The 22,517-nt window shown below is 46.3% G+C and overlaps 1 protein-coding gene across 1 annotated transcript; it reads right to left on the reverse strand.

Moving 5' to 3' along the window:
- Nucleotides 1–6,454: 6,454 nt before the first annotated feature.
- Scgb1a1 (secretoglobin family 1A member 1) lies at nt 6,455–10,766 on the reverse strand. Its single transcript, XM_004656537.2, has 3 exons — nt 10,677–10,766; nt 7,533–7,729; nt 6,455–6,613 (listed from the first exon to the last, which is right to left on the reverse strand). The coding sequence occupies exons 1-3, from the start codon at nt 10,729–10,731 to the stop codon at nt 6,566–6,568; spliced, it is 300 nt and encodes a 99-aa protein (XP_004656594.1). The 5' UTR covers nt 10,732–10,766; the 3' UTR covers nt 6,455–6,565.
- Nucleotides 10,767–22,517: the final 11,751 nt, after the last annotated feature.

The raw sequence follows: 22,517 nt of genomic DNA on the forward strand, positions 1-22,517 counted from the left end.
GCAGCGGTGTGCTTTATGGTTGAGGAGGGTGGTTGCATGCTATGGGCACAAAGCCTCAGATAATTTATAAATGTGTTAGTAAGACTTGCATGCTAGGCTGGGCATCCATTCACTTATGGGGACAGAGAGTTTCCAAGCCTGAGTTATCAGTTCTGAAACTGGCAGCCAACCATGCTTGCTTAGCTGAATATATGTTTTTGCATGTACTATATAGTTCCCCTCACCTTTTTTTAGTATTTTATTTTTGAGAGAGAGATACAGACACACACACACACACACACACACACACACACACACACACACACACACACACAGAGAGAGAGAGAGGGAGAGGGAATGGACGCACCAGAGCCTTTCAGCTGCACAAACTCCAGATGCATGCGCCCCCTTGTGGCGTATGTGCAACATTGCATGCTTGCATCACTGCATCTGGCTATGTGGGACCTGGAGAGTTGAACATGCGTTCTAAGGCTTCATAGGCAGGTGCCTTAGTCACTAAGCAATCTCTCCAGCATCCCCAACAGTTTTAAAACAATTTTTTTTGTGCATAAGATGTGCAACAGGATGTTTCATTGTACGTATGTGTATTGAAGAGAGGGACACAAACACAGAAGGTAATGGCTATTATCTTCCTGGGTAGGAGTACCATTAACTATAGTCATCAGTACATTAGGTCTTCACACTTACTCATTCAAGAGAACTGCAACCTTGTACCCTTGGACCTACATCTACCTTCCCATTTTCCTCACTCTCGGTAATCACCATTCTACTTTCTTTCTTTTTACTTTTCTTTCTTTCTTTCTTTCTTTCTTTCTTTCTTTCTTTTTTTTTTTTTGAGGTATGGTCTCACTCTAGCACAGGCTGATCTGGAATTCATTATGTAGTCTCAGGATAGCTTTGAACTTACAGCAATCCTCCTACCTCTGCCTTCCTAGTGCTGAGACTAGAGGCATGTGCCACCACGCCCCAGTTTACTTTTTGTTTCTATGCATTTGACCTCTTCCATGCTTCTCCTTTTGAATTCAGTTATCACACACACACATTTAGGTCATTTTTACTCCCTCATTAATCTTATTTGCCCAACTGAACCCCTTTCCAACTAGCTCCCCTCTGTTTTCATGTCTTTTTATAAAAGATATTTTCATTGTGTGTGTGTATGTGCGTGTGCGATATGTTCACGTGTGTGAGTGCAGGCATGTGTGGAATTACACGGGCGCGGAGGTCACAGGAGGACTGCCAAGCTTGTCCTTGCTTCTCCACCTTGAGGCAGGGTTTCCCCGGATCTTGCTCTGCTGCTGGTCTTTCTGTTGCGCTTGCAGTGAGTTATGGGAAATTCTCCTCTTTCCATCTCCCATCTTGCTGGCGTCAGCATTATCAGTGTATTGGGATTACAGAAGTCCACCACAACTGCTGGCTTTTTACGTGGGGCCTGGGGACAAACTCAGGCATTGAGGCTTAAGCATTTTATCCACTGATCCATCTCCATAGCCCTGGTATCATCTATTTTTTTTTTTTTTTTTTCATGATCCAGGGAGTTTAATTAGGGTGGTTCCCATGAACATGAGTGAAGGGTTATTTACTGATGCATGGGCACTTATTGATGGCTACACCACTGAAGAAAATGTCTTTCCCTTCCCTGCATATACCATAGCCTCATAATTTAGTCTGTTCATGGAAATATGTTGGGTGGTAGCTACTGATGATTCATCCTCATGCTGTTCCTGTGTGCCTGTTGGTATATTTGGTAAGCGCTTGGAAAGAAGCATCCTATAATTACATATTTCAGAAAGCATTGTTTGCGTGGCCCTATCATCCTCAATCAAGATTCCTTTTATCATCTGTCTGAAGCCATTTTGAGCAGTGATCACCCTGTGGTGAATTGCTGCCCAAAGCTCTCTTGGTATTCACAAACAGCATGCCTTGTGTCAGCTGTAAACTAGACATGATTTTATCTCCACCATCTTGATAAAGCTGATGAGGGCTGGTTTTGCTTCCTCTTCCTGCCTTGTGAGTCACTGAAAGATTTTTCTGACAGGTGAAGTCTGATGGCCTCACTTGTAAAATGATAGCTCTCCTGAGATAATCAATGAATCCAGGCTATAATTGACACATAGAAGGAAAGCCCTGAGACTGCAATGATCGTAATGTCCAGTAATTACCATCCCTTCGTAACTATCTTCACAAGTAAGATTCCTTTGGCTGCATATAGTGGAGATAATATACTTTTCAAAAATTTATTTTCACCACAACATCATTAAGAAATATGTCTCTCCCATGGGCTCCTTAGAGTAATAAATGCTAATTAGTAGAGTGCTAAAAATATTTTTCTTCTTAAAAATATTTTTATTTATTTATTTGCCAGCAGAGAGAGATAGAGACAGATAGAGAGAATGGACATGCCAGGGCCTCCAGCCACTGCAAATGAACACAGATGCATTTGCCACTTTTTGCATCTGGCTTTATGCGAGTACTGGGGAATAGAACTAGGGTCATTAGGCTTTGTAGGCAAGTGCCTTAACCACTGAGTCATCTCTCCAGTATCTTCTTCTTTTTTATTTTTATTTTATTATTTAGAAAGAGAGAGTCAGAGGGAGAGAGAATGGGCACATCAGGGCCTCCAGCCACTGCAATCGTAGGCCAGACACTTGTGCCACCTAGTGGGCATGTGTGACCTTGCACTTGCCTCACCTTTGTGTCTCTGGCTAAAGTAGGATCTGGAGAGTAGAACATGAGTCCTTAGCTTTGCAGTCAAGTGCTTCAACTGCCAAACCATCTCTACAGCCCCTTCTTCTTCTTCTTCCTCTTCTTCCTCCTCCTCCTCTTCTTCTTCTTTTTAATGTGTGGTGTGTATAGGAGCACATATGTGTGGGTATGCACATATGTGTTTGGACATGTGTGTGGAAGCCAGAAGTTGAAGTCAGGAATCTTCCTCTATACATCTCCACCTTATTTATTGAGACAGGGCCTCTCATTTGAGCTCAGTGCCCACTGATTCAGTGAGTCTAGCTAGCCAGCTCAGGATTACAGGTGCCCACAACCACACCCAGCATTTATGTGGGTGGTGGGATCTGAACTCGGGTCCCCACACTTGTGTAGCAAGCACGTTCCCCACCAAGCAAACTAGCCAGCCCTCATTTCTTTTCTTCTTTCCTTTTTTATTTGTTTGCTTATTGTTTTTCAAAGTAGGGTCTCACTCTAGCCCCAGGCTGACCTGGAATTCAATATGTAGTCTCAGGGTGGCCTCAAACTCCCAGCAATCCTCTGCCTCCTACTTCTGCCTCTCAAGTGCTGGGATTAAAGGCGTACACCACCATGCCCAGCTCATTTCTTGTTTTTAATTCTTTTCTTTCTCTTTTGAGACAGAGTCTTGCTATATAACCTTGGCTGGTCCGAAACTCATTATTTAACTCAGTCTGGTCTTGAACTTGTAGTTCTTTTCCTGCCTCTGACTCCTGAGTTTTATAATTCTAGGCATACACCCCGCAGCCCAGGTTTAAATATTTTTTTCTCTTTGTTCAGATAGACTCTTCCTCATACAATTTGTGGTTTATACTTCTGCAGTGGAGGAATTGCATGGCACCCCCCCCCCCGTGCTTTAGATTTTGGCATGTTCACAGTGAAGATGGCAGATTATACATGTATTTATATAGTACAAGTGTGCACTTTCCCTTCTCTTTTTCATTCTTCAAATGTAAAAAACATTCTTAGCTCAAGGTTCACTAGAAATAATAAAAAGCGGGGCTGGAGAGAAGGCTCGATGGTTGAGGTGCTTGCTTGCAAAGCCTTATGAACCAGGTTTGTTTCCCCATTACGCACACAAGGCCAGATGCACAAAGGGGCACATGCATCTGAAATTCGTTTGAAATGGCTGAAGGCCCTGGTGCATCTATTCTGTCTGTCTTCTTTTCTCTACCTCTCTCTGCTTGCAAATAAAATTATAAAATAAAATAAAATGAAATAACAGGAGTTCAGTGGAAGGAAGGAGGAGGGAGAGAGGGGTTATGTATACACAGGACAATTCTCAATAAAGCAAAAGTTTAAAAAAACTACATAAAAATTTTCCATGTAAATATTTTTCAGGAGGAATCAGTAACATATAGTAAAGTAATAATTGGAATCATAAATCAAAATAACAACAACAACAAAAGAAAACAAAACAGCCCATGGCCTGACCTTGGCCTTCTAGCCATGGTTTGTGGATCAGTGTCAGTAACTGTGACAGAAAAGGATCCAATGAATGCTCCTAATTTCCTCTGATTTCATATTCATGACACATAGATAACTTGTTCTTTCTATGATTGCAATCAGTTTGTCTTTGCAATCTGTACTAAAAAAAATCTAAGGTACTATACATTTCTGTGTTAATGTAGCTCATAATTTTGCAGGTCACCTGCAATGCCTGCAGGGCAGAGACCCTCTGCCTGATAACTATATTTCCTTTTCCTCCCCAGTTATCTGCATTGTATTTGTTCAAGGTAAATATTTCCCAAGCTGGGGACAGGTAATTAAAATTCTGAACCTTTTATGGCCCTGAAACCTTTTCCATTTGAACAACAGTCACCTAGGTGGATGGTCCAGCGGAAGCAAAGGTATTTGTCTAGAATGATCTGGGTGCCAAAGAATCTTCAGGCCTCGGAGTAAGAGCCTGCGAAGCTCCCATCAGGGCTCTACCTGATGCAAAGAATCTCTTTTGAAATTGCCAATCCCTTGGCCCTGCCTTGTAAGTTTTACAACCCAGAGTCTCAGTGGCAGACAATGATGGGCTGGGCCGGGTGTGGTGGCTTTACAGTTTGTGTGCACAGTGCGTGTGTGTCGGAGCAGGTGGACTTTTCTCCTCTCTTAGTCTCCTGGGCTTGGAGGTTTCCTGGCTTTGGGGATTCCACCATCTGTGGGCTTGGGCCTGCCCTCCGGCTTGTGTGAGGAATAAACGGGATATTGTGAAAACGCCTGGCAGCGAGTAAACAATCGATAAAGGTTGTTAGGCGGAGATCGAAGGTCAGCCGCCAGGTCTTCTTCCGGGGCCATCTCGGATTCTAGATTTTGTCAGACTGCTCCCGGGCTGCCACGTTGTTGGCAGGGTTCAACCCAGCCTTAACACCATGTGTGTGATTTTCTGAAAGCCCCTTGAATCAAAACTTAAATGTTCGATGACACAAGATGGCTGGAAGAGAGTCTCCCTGCACGCCGGGGCGCGGGAGCTGCGGGAGCAGGGTTCGAGACCCCAGGCGCGCGCGGGCCGAGTGACCGCGCGGCGGACACTGCCCCCTCGTGGCCGCGGCGCGCGGCGCAGGCTCCGTCCCGCCCTCCGCCTACGTGGCTGCGTGGAGCGGGCGCGACTGCCCGGCTGACGCTCCCCAGCGCCCCCTCCTTCCGACAGTGCCCCAGCAGTGGCTCGCTCCGTTCCTGCCACCGCTCAGATACTGCATGTAGTATGTCCGGGCTGGAGGTCACTGCTATGGGACAGGGTGTGTCTTGGGAATTTTAGCTCATGGGATGTGTCTTTAGGATTAATTTTTTTTCTCTCTCCCTCTCTCTGCTATAGCGCTGTCAACAAAGCCAATTAACTATACTTTTTGAGCAGCTGCTATTGTGTGGCCTGTACAAAATCCTTGAGATGGGAAGGGCTGTCTCTTAGAAACTAAAGCCAGGGAGACGTCTCAGGGGGTAAAGTGCTTGTTGCATAAGCGTGAGGACCTGAGTTTGGATCCCCAGCACCCAAGTAAACTGCTTGAGGTAGAGGCTGCGCCTATAATCCCCGTGCTTGGAAGGAGGAGATAGGAGGATCCCTGGGACTTGCTGTCTGCCTCGTCAAGCTGACTTCGTGAGTCTTGGGTTCAGAGAGACACTGTCTCAAAAAATTATAGACATGCATATCCACACAGGCACACATACACCACACATATAAATGCACAAAAACAAGATCAAACTAAACAAAAACTGAGGGCAGGAGAGACGGGGCCTGTTTGGAAGGGAGTTGGGTGGGGCTGGTGCGGGGCTTAGACCTTCAGGATCTATGTGCTGGAAGCTTTGAAGGCTGGGCGGAGCGGGGCGTGGTAAACATCGATCAAATCCCTGTGGTGGGTGAGTGAACCTTGCAGTTCAAGGCACTAAATCTGTCAGGGACAGTGGTAGAGGGAGGGAGTGGATAATTACAGAGGTTCCCTAAATTGACTGGACAGGAAGGACTAAGATATGACCATCAGGTTTCTGGCTGGAATGGTTCAGCTGGAAAAATGCAGCCAGAATTCAGTGGCATTTAGGGCCAGACTAGGGGGAGGGGTGTCACAGGTCTATTGGACAAACTGGCTTGGAGACATTGAGTAGACCGTAGGGCTTAGTTGGAGGGGTTTCAAATTCTTCCAGCAGTAAATAGCTCTGGGCCCTCCTTTTGTCTGGTTCACTTTTCTGGCAGGCAGATACAAAGGCGAAGGAACACAGGTGAGATGCATGCTGTTTATTGTAGCGAGCAAGACGGGGCTGGTCGCAGGGAGGTTGGAGAGGCAGGGAGCAGTGACAGGGGCTGCGGCAGTCGGGGGTCCAGCACTCCAAAATGAGCTTCTGCTACTCAGATTTTTAAGTCCTTCTTACACTGTGGACTTGTTAGTATTCTCTCCTAAAATAGAGAAAGAAACAAAAGCCCAGCATAAATAGTGAGCGCACCTCAGAATTCGGTAGAAGTTGAACAAAGACTGAAAGGTAGGTAAACTCTGGTGGGGAACGGAGATTATAAAGCCTTGTATGATTTTCTCAAAGGTCTCTTAAAAAAAACAAAACACGATGGGCAGGGCGTGGTGACCCACACCTTTAATCCCAGCACTTGGGAGGCAGAGGTAGGTGGATCACTGTGAGTTCAAGGCCACCCTGAGACTACATAGTGACTCAGCCTGGGCTAGAGTAAGACACTACCTCCAAACAAACAAGCAAGATAGGGGGAGTGCTGGGGAGATGGTACTTGTCACGCAAGCATGAGGATCTGAGTTCAGAACCCGTGTGAAATGCTGGGTGTGCCTGTAATACCAGCTGTGGGAGGCAGAGACAGGAAATTCCCGAGATTCACTGGCTAGCTAGTTGAGCTGAATCAGTAAACTACAAGTTCAGTGAGACTCTTTCTCAAAGAATAAGGTAAAGAGAGATAGAAGACGAATCCCCCATCAGCCTCTGGCCTCCACATACATGTGCATGCACCCACACACTCGCATGTGCCCATACGCATACAAGCACACATACACACCAATGTACACACACACACACACACGCACACACACACACACACTACAGTAGAGGAAGTTATGCTGGTGGTGCAAAGTTGTAGACCCAGCTACTCAGGAGGCTGAGGTGGGAAGATCACTCGAACCTAGGAGTTTGGGGCTGGCCAGGGCAAGAAGGTGGAGGAAACAACTAGAATATCTGTCAGCATTGCAACTTTCCCTCTAGATTAGAAATGGAACCCCCCCAAAAATTGGTATGACACTACAGCTGGAGGATTGTGGGGAAGCCACGGAGAACCGACGTGAGTGGAGAACCGTGCTCACCGTGAGTTTTAGGATGTTCTCTCTGGTCTCCTGGGACAGAGTGTCCAGCACCATCTTCATCTGGACCCCCGAGTCTTGCAGTTCTTGGGCAGGGTTGAAAGGCTGCAGGGCCTTCTGGTAACTGGGGACGGTGCCCATGAGGAGGGTCTCAATGACTTTTTGGAATCCTGGGCAGATGGGCAAATCTTTGGCAGAAGCTGGAGTATGCAGGAGAGAGAACACATGCATCTGGGCCCTTTCCCAAGCTGACCAGGGTGGTCAGCAAGCGACAGCAGCCCTTTCTTTTTGTCTTGAGAGAGAAAGAGAGAGAGAGAGAAAACTGGTGCACTAGGGCCTCCAGCCACTGCACTCAAACTCCAGACGCGTCCTCCGCCTTGTGCGCATGTGCGAATTTGCTCTTGTGTCACCTTGCGCGTCTGGCTTACATGAGATCTGGGGAGTCCAACATGGGTCCTTGGGCTCTGCAGGCAAGCGCCTTAATGCTAAGGCATCACTTCAGCCTGAGATAGCTTTTTGTTGATGGGACAGAATGGAAGACCTGGAGATGTACCAAGAGGTTGAAAATTTGGCCGTGTGTGAATGCTTTCAGGTTATGGCCAGCTTTCTGTGGCTCTCCTGAGCCTTCCTGGGAGTCTTGGATGGGGTTGGCCATTTGTTCTCTCTGCTGCAGATCTAGACAGACTATGGATAAGAAAAGCCGCCGGTCTGACTTGGGGTCTGGGAGCAGGCCCTGACAGCTTTGCTTCCCATGAGACTCGCCTCTCATCCGTGGTTAGGGCTGGTCTTTGCCGCGCGTCACTGAGGGCATGCAGCAAAGCCATTGTACTGTTGCAGCACGGCCCCCAAACCAGGCCTGGAAGATGAATGACCTGGGTGTCCAGCTGGGTGTCAGGCTCATGGTGTGGTCAGCTCACAGAGAAGCCTCCCGTCTCACCGTGTTCCCTTCAGCTGGAGTGCCGCCTGCCCCGTCCCTGCCCTTAGGAACGGCGTGTCCTCCCTTCTGTTGGTCTCCATCTTCTACTGGGGCCTCAGATCCCCTGTCCTTGAATTCTCTGCTCTGTGTGCAAACTTAGCTTCACTGTGATTCAAAGCCCCACTCCGAGTGGCCACTCCAGCTGTGTGTGGTGGCACATGCCTGTCATTCCAGCACTGGGGAGGAGGGTCATGGTTCAAGGCCAGCCTGTGCTACCTAGCAAGAACCTATCTAGAAGCCAAACTCTCAGTCAGTACCAGTCAAATTCTCTCCAGAACCTAGATCGTGGTTATTCAGTATGCACAGGCAGGCTACTTTATCTTGCAGGGGCTCAGTTTTCTCATTGAAAACATGGGAACAATCTCTATTTTATCGAATTGTAAGAATGAGAAGAGATAGCATGTCAAAGGGTTAAGAACAGGAACTGAGGGCTGGAGAGATGGCTTAGTGGTTAAGCGCTTGCCTGTGAAGCCTAAGGACCCCAGTTCGAGGCTTGATTCCCCAGTACCCACGTAAGCCAGATGCACAAGGTGGCACATACATCTGGAGGTTGTTTGCAGTGCCTGGAGACTCTGTCACACCCATTCTCTCTCTCTGTCTCTCTCTCTCTGTCTGTTGCTCTCAAATAAAATAAACAAAATTTAAAAAAAAAAGGAACAGGGACTGACAGGTTGCATGTGGCATTCGTATTAGTGTTTCCTAGATACTCAGACATATTGCCAGCCCACCTCTTCACATATTTCAGTCCTTTCTTGCTGAGACATTCGCCTCTACACACAACACTGAGATCTAATGAATAAACATTTTGTCCCAAGATGATGTTATTTCCTCTGAAAAACAAATAAAGCTGAAAAATAGCTGTTTCCATTGCTTCTTGGTTTGGGCTGTCTAAGCCCAAAACAAGCCATAAAAACATATCCACGAGTACTAGGAAACTTTACAAGTACAATAATTGGAATTTTGTTTATTAGAAAAATCAACCCAGCATTTTCAGAAGGGAGTGGAATAAGTTGATGTAGTATGGAAAAAGTTTCCTCAACCCCATTCCCCAAACATGGGATGGCTCCCTTCCTTCTATGTCTCTCTCTCCCCCTTCATTTTTTCTTTCCCGAGGTAGGGTCTTGCAGTAGCCCAGGCTGATCTGGAATTCACTATGTACTCTCAGGGTGGCCTCAAACTCATGGCGATCCTCCTACCTCTGCATCCCAGTCGCTGGAATTAAAGGCATGCACCACCACGCCCGGCTTCCTTTCTTTCCTCTCTTCCTCCTCCCTCCTTCCTTTCTCATTTCCTTTCATCTTAGTGAGAATAGTGACTCTTCAGAGATGCTTAATCCTTTTTCCAGAGAACAAAAATATTTAGTAGACTCCACCCTAGGCTGGCAGTTTTCCAAAAGGAAGATCCTTCCCTGGAATATTCCTTTCTGCCCAGAAGGACAGATCTTGCCCTGGGGTTGAGGACATGAGTCTTCATATCTCTCCTTCCAGATTTTGATGGCCAGAGTTGGGTGGGGACCCCAAACTTGGAGGATGACCAAAGTATCTTAGCATCTTGGTACCTGTTGCAGTCCAGGCTTTGGGAGATTTTATTCTTCTCCACCCCCCACCCCTTTTGTGATTTTTCGAGGTAGGGTTTCACCCTAGCTCAGGCTGATCTGGAATTTACTACATAGTCTCAGGGCAGCCTCAAACTCATGGCCATCCTCCTACCTCTGCCTCCCAAGTGCTGGGATTAAAGGCATGCACCACCATGCTCACCTTTCCTCTTCCATTTTTTTTTTTTCTTCAAGGTAGGGTCTCACTCTAGCTCAGGCTGACCTGGAATTCACTATGTAGTCTCAGGCTGGCCTTGAACTCATGGCGATCCTCCTACCTCTGCCTCCCAAGTGCTGGGATTAAAGGTGTGTGCTACCACGCCCAGCCTCCTCTTCCATTTTTGTTGGACAGATGTGTTCATCTATATGAAACTTCCCCATCCATCCCTCTAAGTTTTCCTAGGTCTTGGAATTTGAGGTTCTAAATTTGGAGGATGGAATTCTTTCTGTTTCCTAACAGCATGGTACTCTCTCCATGCCCTCAAGATGAGAATTCACATGCCTAGGTCTTATGGGAAGCTACCAAGAGGGTCTGGGCACTTAACATTTCTTTGGGAAAGGGACCCTGGGCACTCACCAGAGCTGCAGCAGAAGGCCAGCATGACCAGGGAGAGGGTGACGGCCAGCTTCATGGCTGGAGGCTTTGGAGATGGAGCTGTTTGTGGATCTGGTGGTAGTGTTGTGGTGTCCCCATGGAGCAGGCGTGCTCTTATATACTATAGGCAGCGCACAGGTGGGGGCGGGGGGCTGGGCCTGAGGTCTACTTGTGAGAGTGAATTATTTACTTGGGCATGTGCTCTGTGGAATAAGTAAATATTCTGTTTTCTCAACCCACTTTCTGTCCTCATCGAAACTGGGCTCACACAATGGGCCATTTGGGGGAGAAGTCCCAAGTCCTGTTTGGAGGTAGTCTTGGGACCCAAGAGAGAGGGTGTGGAAACAGGACATCTGTGTCCTCTCTTTGAAGCTGAGCATGGGGACAGTCCAGATTACTGGAAGCAATATGTAGAGCCCATGTGAATTTACCATGTGAATCAGAGACCTGAGTCCTTGAAGATCGAAGACAGAGAGGATCAGACACCCAGAACCCTGATATATCTTGGGCTCCTTCCACAGCCTGCCTCCAAGGAAAGTGGCTGAACTTCAAGGCACAAAAGTCACATGACTCGCAGAATGCTATTGTGGTCAGGCTTGGGGGAGACCCTGCATTACATGTGGACAAGTAAAGGACTTCTTCAGAGCACACAGGAACCCAAGCCCTGGGTCAGGCTAGGTCTGTTCCCACCCAGAATTGTCCTTTAGTCCTGTCCTTCTGATGGCCAGATGCAGGGCACCTACGGTCCTTATCTCACATGACCTCTTAATGGCCTTTCTCTCTGACCCTCTCCCTGTTGATCCGTTCTGCCCCGTGCACTCCCACGCTTGGTTCTTTCCTGTTTTCCTTCCTTGGCCATTCTTTCTTGATATTTACTTTTTGCTGACAATTCTTAAGTGTTGGTAGTTCCCAGGCATTGGCCTTGGCCTCTTGTCTCCCATGGTCACGTTCGGTGCTCGCTCCCTCTCTTCTCCAGTGCCCACGTCTTTTAGCACCTAGCCTGGCTTGATCAAAATTACCTCCTGCTCTGGTCTCTCTGCCTCCTGGCTTGTACGTCTCAGCCGATGTCTGGAAGGATGATCTTCCTAAAGTCTGCTAGTCAAGCCAGAGGCTTCTTTAAACCCTTTTAAAGTCCCTTCTTGCCAGCAGGATAAAATTCAGGTGTAATTTACAAAGCCCTTTCCCAACAGCCTCTGTCTACATAGGAATCTTATGCCTCTATTTTCTTCTCTTTTATTTATTTATTTGTAGGTTTTTCTAAAGTAGGGTCTTGCTCTAGCCCAGGATGACCTGGAATTCACTCTGTAGTCTCAGGGTAGCCTCGAACTCACAGTGATCCTCCTACTTCTGCCTCCCGAGTGCTGGAATTAAAGGTGTGCACCACCACGCCTGCCTCGCACTCACATTTAAAAAAATTATCATATGTGAAAATGGAGGCATGAAGCCAGCTTGGTGGCAAAAGCCTTTAATCCCAGCACTCAGGAGGAAGAGGTAGAAGGATTACCGTGAGTTCAAGGCCACCCTGAGATTACATAGTGAATTCCAGGTCACCCTCGGCTAGTGAAACCCTACCCCCAAACAAACAAACAGAACTCTCTCTCTCTCTCTGTGTGTGTGTGTGTGTGGGTACACATGTGCCATGGTGAGCCCATGGGGGTCAGAAGACAACCTTGGATGTTGGTTCTCACCTTCCACCTTGTTGGAGGCAGGGTATCTTGTTGGGTGCTGTGTTTACCAGGCTAGCTGGTGCGTGAGCTTCTGGAGATTCTCCTGTTTTTGCCTCCCATCTTGCATAGGTGTGCCTTGACCACTAAGCCATCTCTTTAGCCCCCTTCAGTCACCACATTCAGCTTTGCATAGGTCTGGGGATCCAAAGTCAGGTCCTCACATTTGTGAGGCAATGGCTTTGCCCACTTAGAGGCAGAGGCAGGAGGATTAGGAGTTCAAGGGCATCTTTGACTACATAGTAATTTTGAGGCCAGCCTAGATAAGGGATCCAGTTTCAAAGAATCCCCTGCCATCCCCTCCACCCAAGTAGGATGATGGTTATTAGGGGCTCTCAAGAGGGCAATGGGAAGTTAGCATTTAATGGGGACAGTTCAGTTTTTTAAAAATAATATTTCAGTTATTTATTCTCCTTCAAGTGCTGGGATTAAACGCCTGCACCATCATGCCCAGCCTTTTTTTTTTTTTTTTTTTTTGGTGTTTTGAGACAGGGTCTCACTCTAGTCCAGGCTGACCTGGAATTCACTGTGTAGTCTCATGCTGGCCTTGAACTCACAGTGATCTTCCTATCTCTGCCCACCAAGTGCTGGGATTAAAGGCGTGCACCACCACATTGGCTTGTAAGGTGAAAAATGTTCTTGTGATGGATAGCAGTTATTCTGCCTAGCCCTGTGAAGGCTCTTCATTCGAGTGAACTGTTCATTTAAAGATGGTCAGGATAGGAAAGCATGTGTTATGTGTACGTCACCACAATCAAAAACACTTAGAAAAAGACCGAGAACGGGTTTGAGTATGAGACTGCTTGGGCTGAGCACCAGACCCATTGCATAGTAAGTGTATGTCTTGGGTGAAGCATTTCATATCTTTGTCTTGATTCTCTTCTCTGTAAAGAGTCTAATAATAGAATTTATATAGAATATAAATATATAGAATATATATATAGAATATAATATATATATATAATATATATATAATATATATATATATATATAGAATAGAATATAGAATAGAATCTGGCTGTGAGGACTGAATTGGTATAAAATACCTTATACCAATAATATATAATACTATAATATGTAATATATAATACTATAATTGGTATAAGATACCTTAAATGACACCAGGTACCAAGAACTTGCTTAGTGCAGGCGGGCAAGTGCTGTGTTTGCCTGTCTCTACTTTGAATGGGCAAGGGGAAGGCCTTCCAATGTCAAGGTTTCCATATGAGTCTGCAGATGCACAAGGGGGTGCATGCATCTGGAGTTTGTTTGCAGTGGCTCAAGGCCCTGGAGTGCCCATTCTCTCTCTTTTTAAAAAAATATTTTTATTTTTATTTATTTATTTGAGAGAGAGAGAAAGAGGCAGATAGAGAATGGCACTCAGGGTCTCCAGCCACTGCAAACAAACTCCAGCCACTGCAAAAGAACTCCAGATGTACGTGCCCCCTTGTGCATCTGGCATATGTGGGTCCTGGGGAGTTGAACCTGGGTCCTTTGGCTTTGGAGGCAAATGCCTTAATGCAAAGCCATCTCTCCAGCTCCCCAGTCTCTCACTTTTTCTCTCTCTACATGCCTATTTCTCTCCTTGTTTCTTTCAAATAAATAAATAAATAAAAATAAAAAATTTAGGGCTGGTGAGATGGCTTAGCAGGGAAGGTGCTTACCTGTGAGTCCAGAGGACCCAGGTTCAATTCTCTAGTACCCGTGTAAGCCAGATACACAAGGTGGCACATATATCTGGAGTTCGTTTGCAGTGGCTGGAGGCCCTGGCACATCCATTCTTTCTTTCTCTACCTACCTCATTCTCGTTCTCTCTTTAATAAATAAGTAAATAGTTTAAAAAATAGTTACAGCAATTTTAAAAGGTTGTTTAAAATATTTTTATTTAGTTACTTATTTAATAGAGAGAAAGGGGGGAAGAGAGAGAAAGAGAGAGAGAGGGAATAGGCATGCCAGGGCCTTTAGCCATTGCAAATGAACTCCAGACGCATGTGCCATCTTGTGTACCTGGTGGGTCCTGGAGAATCAAACCTGGGTCCTTTGGCTTTGCAAGCAAACGCCTTAACTGCTAAGCCATCTCTTCAGCCCTAAAAGGTTATTTAAAAAAATTAACCAGATGTGGTGGCATACGCCTTTAATCCCAGCACTCAGAGGCAAAGGTAGGAGGATAGCCATGAGTTCAAGACCACCCTGAGACTACAGAGTGAATTCCAGGTCAGCCTGGGCTAGAGTGAGACCCTACTTTGAAAAAACAAACAAACAAACAAACAAAAATATATTGTTTAAAAAGTGTTTTTATTGGGCTGGAGAGATGGTTTAGCAGAGTACTTACCTGTAAAGCCTAATGACCTGGGTTTGGTTCCCAGTATCCATGTAAAGCCAGATGCAAAAAGTGGCCCATGCATCTGAAGTTTGTTTGCTATGGCTGGAGGTCCTGACATGCCCATTCTGTCTGTCTCTCTCTGCTTGCAAAGAAATCCATAAAAATATTTTTTAAGTTTTAAATTTTATATTAAAATATTTTCACATGTGTGTGTGTTATAAGCACACTGGGATCTCTTGCTTCTTGCTGCTGCAAGCAAATACCAGCTACTTGTGCCATTTTTTGCATCTGGTTTATGTGGGTGTGGGGAATCAAACCCAGGCCAGCAGACTTTGCAAGCAAACACCTTTAACCACTGAGCCATGTCCCCAGTTTCTCTTACCTTAAAAAAAAACACCTCTTTATTGATAATTTTTTTTTCGAGGTAGGGTTTCACTCTAGCTCAGGCTGACCTGGAATTAACTATGTAGTCTCAGGGTGACCTCGAACTCATGGTGATCCACCTACCTCTGCCTCCTGAGTGCTGGGATTAAAGGAGTGCACCACCTTGCCCGGCTTTATTGATAATTTTTGTACATGTGCTTAATGTATTTTGATCATAATCCCCTCTTATTACCTTCTTTTGTCCCTTCTCCCCTTTCCATGGAACCTCTTCTTTCCAACTAGTCTCTCTTATATTTTCTTTTTCTTTTTTGCCCTCTTCAATCATCTATGTAATATGTTGATGGGCCCAATATCAGGCAGGTCTTGTGCAGATAATGACAGTTGCTGTGATCTCATAAATGCAATGGCTGCTTCATGTCTAGGAAACAGCATTCTATAGCACTACTCCCCAAAGAGCTTAATTTAAAAAACTATTTTTATTTATTTAACATTTTATTTATGAGAGAGAGCGAGAGAGAGAAAATGTAACTAACCACTGCATATGAATTCCAGACATATGGGCCATTTTGTGCATGTGAATTATGTGGGTCCTGGGGAATTGGACCTGCCTGGGTCCTTAGGCTTTGCAGGCATGTGCCTTAACCGTTAAGCCATCTCTCCAGTCTCCCACAGGGCTTCTAAAATTTGAACGCTAGCACTTCCCATCTTTAGAGCCCATGCATACACTGAACTCTGGGCCAGAGTCCTCAGCTGGCTTGAGACCAGGGTAGGGCGGGGAGCATCCTTTCTGGGCAGTATCCGGACACTGTGCAAAGACAAATTTCTCAGAGGAGAGAATCCACTTGGTTATTAGCATGGTGACAGTGGATTGGATGATTCCTGCTCACCTCTCTCCTCTTCTTAGTCCCTGTGTTGTCTGTGCCTGGCTTTGGGGAGTCCTGACCTATCAACTGATGGAGCTTCTTTGAAGGCAAGGTCCAGTCAGTACCCGGGAGCCTGCTGGGGTGGTGCATGCACCCTGGGTTTACTTCTGTTTTGCAGAAAAGTCCAGAGCCTCGCCAATAGCCTGAGGCTGGACAGTAGCGAGGGGCCTGGAAGCCTTGACTGGATATTTGTACTCTAAGGCTAGGGCTTGAAGGTCTGCTGGCTGCTCCCCAGCGGATGGGCTATGTATGGGTACACATGTAGGTCCCAGGTTGCTGGACCATGTTCAGTGTCCCTGGGGGAGGCCTGCTCTGGTTGTCACTTAAAGGTCTGATGGCAATGGCAGGTGGGAGGGGCCAGGGGCAGCCTCCAGCCCATACTGAGGGAAGATGTTGACTTAGACCAGATGTTTGCCCTCTGGACTCTGTGCTTGGCATATCCTAATGAGGAGGCAGCTTGGGGTACAGCCCAGGCTGGTAGCAGTCTTGCTGCAAGTCTCAACATGGCCAAAAAACAGGTTGGAGGCCATGGACAGGCCAATCTATCTGGCTGAGTCCATCTGTCTGGCTGGGCTAGTCAGAGCATAGGCTTAGGTCAGCTCATGGGGTCAACCTGAGGTAAGTTCTAGAGGCCCATCTCTCCTGTTACCCTTAATGGGCAGCTCTGTGATTGCCCAGAAAGTACCTTTCATGAACAGCAGGTTCTCCCTCATGGATTTGGTCCATTCTCTTCTGCCCTGGGGCTGACCCTGGCATTGACCTAGATTCCTCTTCTAGGAAAAGCTTGGCAACTTCAATAAACTTCTATACACACACTCTCTCTCTTTTTCTTTTGTTTCTGTTTTTCAAGGTAGGGTTTAACTCTAGCCTAGACTGACCTGGAATTCACTATGTAGTCTCAGGATAGCCTCGAACTCACTGACATCCTCCTACCTCAGCCTCCCAAGTGTTGGGATTAAAGGTCTGCACCACCATGCCTGGCCACTTCTATACATTCTCATTACTTTGCCTACTGAATATGGAACCTAGATCCTGTGAGCCTAAAAGAACAAATGAACAAAACAAAACAAAACAACAACAACAACAAAAAACTGTCACGTATCTCCTGGTGCCAAAATGTAGCAAAGAAAATCTCTAAATTATAATCAGTGAATATTTATCTAGGTGACATTATTTCAAGCAGGTGTGACAGACCAACCACGACACAATCGTATGTAGACACAGTACAGTTCACATCATATGATCAAGTGTAATCTCTTCAAAAAGTTTATAGCCAACTGTGTATATCTTTTTTATTTTATTTCATACTTTTGGTGTGTGTGCTACAGTATGTAGTATGTGTGTGGTGTATGTACACACATGCAGATGCGTGTATGGATGCACATGAGAAGGGAGGCCAGAGGAGGCTGTTGAGTGTCCTTCTCTGTTGCTCTTCCACCTGATTTTTTCTGAGACAGAGTCTCTTACTGAACTGGAAGTTCAGGGTGGTGTGGCCATCGACATTGCATCCCACCTGACTTTAGGAGGTCTGAGATTAGAAGCTAGTGTATAAAAACATCAGGCTTGGGCTGGAGAGATGGCTTAGCGGTTAAGCGCTTGCCTGTCAAGCCTAAGGACCCTGGTTCGAGGCTCGATTCCCCAGGACCCACGTTAGCCAGATGCACAAGGGGGCACATGCGTCTGGAGGACCTTTGCAGTGGCTGGAGGCCCTGGCGCGCCCATTCTCTATCTATCTATCTGCCTCTTTCTCTCTCTGTCTGTTGCTCTCAAATAAATAAATTTTAAAAAATTTAAAAAAAAGCAAAACAAAAGAAAAAGCCATCAGGTTTTCACGTGGACTCTGGGGTCCACACTCAGGCACTCACGCTTGTGCAGCAAGCTTGTTTGTTGTCCACTGAGCCTTCTCCCCAGCCCCACGTATGTGAGCTGCTTTCCACGACTCAGCATGCCACTTTGTGTGGATGTAATTCATGCTTATTTACTAGTACTTTGTTGGACAATTGCATTATTTCCAGTTTTCCTGCCATTACAAATCACACAGTATATGCTACCTTTCTCCCTAGGGTCTCTTTTCTATAGAACTGTCTGGGCTTAGAGAGCCTTTGTTGACATTGGCTCTCCCAAACCTAGAAGTCCATCCATTCCCACTGTAGAGGAGGTGTTGGAGGTGATGGTCAAGGCTGGGAGATGGATGGGGTGGGTATCATAGGCAGTGGCATCAAGTATTCTGATCTTCACAAAGGTCTTGGTAATTTTTTAAGTTTGTCACTCATCCCACAAAGATCTGTCTAGCACATGTGTGTCCTTGAAGGCTACAGGGTGGCATCTTGTGGTCACACACCACCCTCCAGCTGCCAATTGTACCCAGGCGTGAAATGGCCTGGCTTCCTCTTTTTGGAGCCCAATAGCTTCAGGGAGGGTGGAGGAGGCTTTGATGTGCTGCAAAGCTGGAGCCTTTCCAGCCAAGCACTCTCCAGGAGGTAGGGCTTTGGTAAAAGTTGGTGGAGCCGGAGCAGGAGCTGGGGGTGTACCTTCCTAAGGCGAGGGTGCCCCAGCAGAACCTGCAGGTTTTTTGTTTCAGGCTAAGCTCCCTCCAGGGTGTGGCTGCTAAAGCTGATGGAAGTCCCTGTTCTGCAGGGAGGGAACTGGTTCCCTCCATTTTACAGAATTACTCTGGGGATTGGGCAGCAGACTTGGGGGTTGGAAGCAGAATGACACGACTCACTGCTTGACCTTTCCCTGGATGCCTGCTCACTTTATCACTTACCTCTGCAGGTTCTTTGTTCTGTGGTGAGTCACTTGTGTCCTGCCCTCCTCTCTGTCCTCTCTCCCCGCGCTGAGCTTGTTCTTACTCGGGGGTTTCACCGTCCACCCCCAGGCCCTTCTATCTCTGTGTAGATGGTGTTTTCAGAGAGGGCTGTAAGGCTCGGCTCCTGGCCAGCCCTCATGGAGAAGGTGAGCTGATGTGGCTGACTGAGTGGCCATGCAGGGCTCCAGTAGCCCTTCCTGCACAGGGAGAGGCAGGCGAGAGGCTCTTGGGGAGCTCTTGGTTCCAGGAGTCTGAGGCTTGGTGATATCTCACCCAGAGGAAACTGGTGAGGCCCAAAGGCTGCTACTGAAGCCAGCAACCTGATGCTACCCTAGCTGGGCATCTTGTCACTTTTATTTCCTTGGCATGTGTAGGGTGACTTGGGGTCCTCAAAAAGAGGTGCTCACAAAGTCAAACAACACTTCCCTTTAACATCTTTTTTTTTTTTTTTTTGGCCATGCATGGTATGGCGTGTGTATGACATGTGTGTATACAATATATGCACATGTATGGAGATGCATGTGCCCTGTGCACACGTGTGGAAGCAGAGTAGAAGGTTGGGTGTCCTTCTCTGTCCTCCCATGTTGTTTCCTCGAGGCCGAGTCTCATGGAACCTGGAGCTGCCGTTTTCAGCCAGACTGGCTGACCACCTCCCCCCACCCCGCCCCATAAGACTGTGGTTACATGATAGGTAACCATGCCCAGCTTTTTATGTGGGTGCTAGGAATTGAACTCAAGTCCTTTAAGGCCCTCTCAGGTCCTTATACCTGAAACAAGCACTCTTACCTGTGAAGCCATAGTCCAGCCCTTCTTTTATTTATCTATCTGTATCTACTATCTATCTATACTTTTCCCTATTTTATAATGACTGCAGTTATGTTTTATATTTATGCATTATGTTCATGATATATGTACTATATGACATACATGCAATACATAATATATAACCTCAAACATTGCTAGTCTAGGTTATAATAGTTATAGTTAAAATAAAGTATAATTCCAATATCAAGCCCTTCCTCTGATAAAGGGATAGAAACAACCTTGGACATCTTGGGGGGCTCCTTCCCTTGCAGTAGTGCCTAACTTCTTCACTTTCTGTTGCACCTGGTGCTTGATGTCACCTGTCACCAGCCCATTCCTTGCGATTGGCCATCAGCAAAGCAGCCTGCTCCTGAATGTTTCAGGTCTCAGCTCGCTCACTTTTTCTGCCACATCTGGCCACTCCCAGGTACACAGGAATCTGGCTGCTTCTATGCTGTGCTGGGGCCTGGGAACTGTGTATGAAATCATGCCAATAAAAATAAATAAAAATTGGCACACACACGAGCATACATGAAATCACTGTTTATTCAAGAGCCTGTGTATTTACCTAAGAGTCATTTGCATTTTTGGTTATAGTTTGTGTTGCAGTCAGGTTTGCATTGCTGCCAGAAAATACCTGACCAAGAGCAGCTTGTGGGAAAAAAAGGTTTATTTTGGCTTACAGGCTTGAGGGGAAGCTCCACGATGGCAGGGGAAAACGATGGCATGAGCAGAGGGTGGACATCACCCCCTACCCCCGGCCAACGTCGGGTAGACAACAGGAACAGGAGGGTGTGCCAAACACTGCCAAGGGGACACTGGCTATAATACCATAAGCCCGCCCCCAACAATACACTGACTCCAGGAAGCATTAATTCCCAAATCTCCATTAGCTAGGAACCTAGCATTCAGAACATTTAAGTTTATGGGGGACATCTGAATCAAACCACCACATTTTGCCCTTGGCCCACATAAACTGATATCTGTCCATGATATAAAATGCAATGCCTTCATCCAACTTTAAAAGTCCCCCTATTTTTAATCAATCCTAATGATGTTCAAACACCCCCATAATTGAAGGTCTTTTCACTGAGCCATAATACCAAAAAAAAAAAAAAAAAATCCCCCCAAAGCCCATAATGGCACAGAAAACACATTCACACTGAAAAGATGGCATCAGGCATAGCAACAACATATTCAACCAATACAAGATTTAAAACAACCAGGGCAAACATCAAACTCTGTGACTCCAAGTCCAACAACTCTAGTCAGTGATAACTCTCCAAGTCCGATAATTCTAAGCAGCAAAAAGTCTCTGGAGTTTGAATTCCGCCCCTCCAGCTAGGCTACTCCCAGTCCTGAAAAACTTCATCGGGGCCGGCAGCTCCTCGGCAGCCATCTCATGGTCCCGGCATCTCCACTGGGTCTCCACTGCAAGCCACGGTTCATCAGATCTCAATGCAGGCATCCAGCAAACCTGCTTCACACTGCCCATGGCCTTTTTCAAAACACAAGACTGCATTAAAAATTCAATGACTGTCTCTTTCCTGCATTTCTTATACTCCATAATACCAGGTGGGGTGCCAATTTGTTAATCCATGGGGAATAAAACAAACTTTGAAGAACAAGACACTCCTTCAGCATTCAGCTCTTTCAAAAGACTCTGCTTTTTTTTTTTTTTTTTTTGTCCCAATGCATGTCAGCTGGCCCTATCTCTATGGTTATAATCTCTCATACAATTGCAGCTGAATGGGCAGAAGTTTTGGCCTAAAAATTTCATTTTTTTTTCTGTGCCATAGCCCTCTGCTCCCATCAGTTTGTTTCTATGCAAACCAACCCTGCACAAGTTCTCAGGACACAAGCATAACAGCAAGCCTCTCACACAAACTGCTTCTAGCTCAGTCCAAGGTAAGCTCTTTCTCACCCTCATCAGCCAAACCTCACAGTCCATAGCTCTTTTTGCATTCAGGTCTTTCAACTCTGACCAGGATAGTCCATCAAGCTGTACTTATAGAACTGCAAGGTGTCTCTTAAGCCAAGGTTTTAAATCCTTCCAAATTCCTTTTGCAGATCAACTCCAAAAGGCCAAAGCCACACAGTCAGGTGTCCAGCAGCAAATGACAACACTCCTCGGTACCAACATTACTGCAGTCAGGTTCGCGTTGCTACCAGAAAACACCCAGCCTCTGCCTTACCAGGTTCCCCTGCCGTCATGAAGTCTCCCCTTGAGACTACAAGCCAAAAACCTCTTTCCCCCCCACATCTGATTTTAGCTGTGTGTTTTATCCCAGCAACGTGAAGGTAGTTACAACAATGACCTTATTTATGAAGCAAATGTGTTGGGGGAAAAATGAGATGATTGATATGTTTATTAAGTTCAACTTAGTCTCCCTTCTATGTGTGCATACATATATCAACACAGCCCTGTACCCATAAACATACAGTTACTGTTTGTCAATGAAACAAATTAGTAAGCAATAAAAATAATGCTCTTGGGATGGGGAGATGAGTCAGGGGGTAAAAATAGTTGCTATGCAAGCCTGATGATCTGAGTTCAGATCCCCAGAACCCGTATAAGGCTGGACACAGAAGCACAGGTCTGTAGTTCCAGGGCACCTGAGGCAAAATGGGAGGCAGAGACAGGAGAAGCCCAGAAGCTCACTGGCCAGCTAGCCTGGAGTTCACATCAGTGAACTAGAAACCCTCCCCCAAGCAAGGTGGAAGGTAAAACTGACACCCGAGGTTGTCCTCTGACCTCCACATGAGTGCTGTGGCATGTCAGCACCTACACTCTCACACATAAGTACAACACACACACACACACACACACACACACACACATGCGCGTGTGCGCAC

The sequence above is a fragment of the Jaculus jaculus genome, chromosome 1 (assembly GCF_020740685.1).
Source record: "Jaculus jaculus isolate mJacJac1 chromosome 1, mJacJac1.mat.Y.cur, whole genome shotgun sequence".
In the NCBI taxonomy this organism is placed as follows: domain Eukaryota; kingdom Metazoa; phylum Chordata; class Mammalia; order Rodentia; family Dipodidae; genus Jaculus; species Jaculus jaculus.

Bases quoted from the DNA above. Each gene is read 5' to 3' on its own strand.
- Scgb1a1 (XM_004656537.2), bottom strand. From the start codon at position 10,731: ATGAAGCTGGCCGTCACCCTCTCCCTGGTCATGCTGGCCTTCTGCTGC. The intron at 7,730-10,676 runs GTGAGTGCCCAG...TGCATACTCCAG, and splicing joins GGCCTTCTGCTGCAGCTCTG to CTTCTGCCAAAGATTTGCCC. The intron at 6,614-7,532 runs GTGAGCACGGTT...TCTCTATTTTAG, and splicing joins AGAACATCCTAAAACTCACG to GAGAGAATACTAACAAGTCC.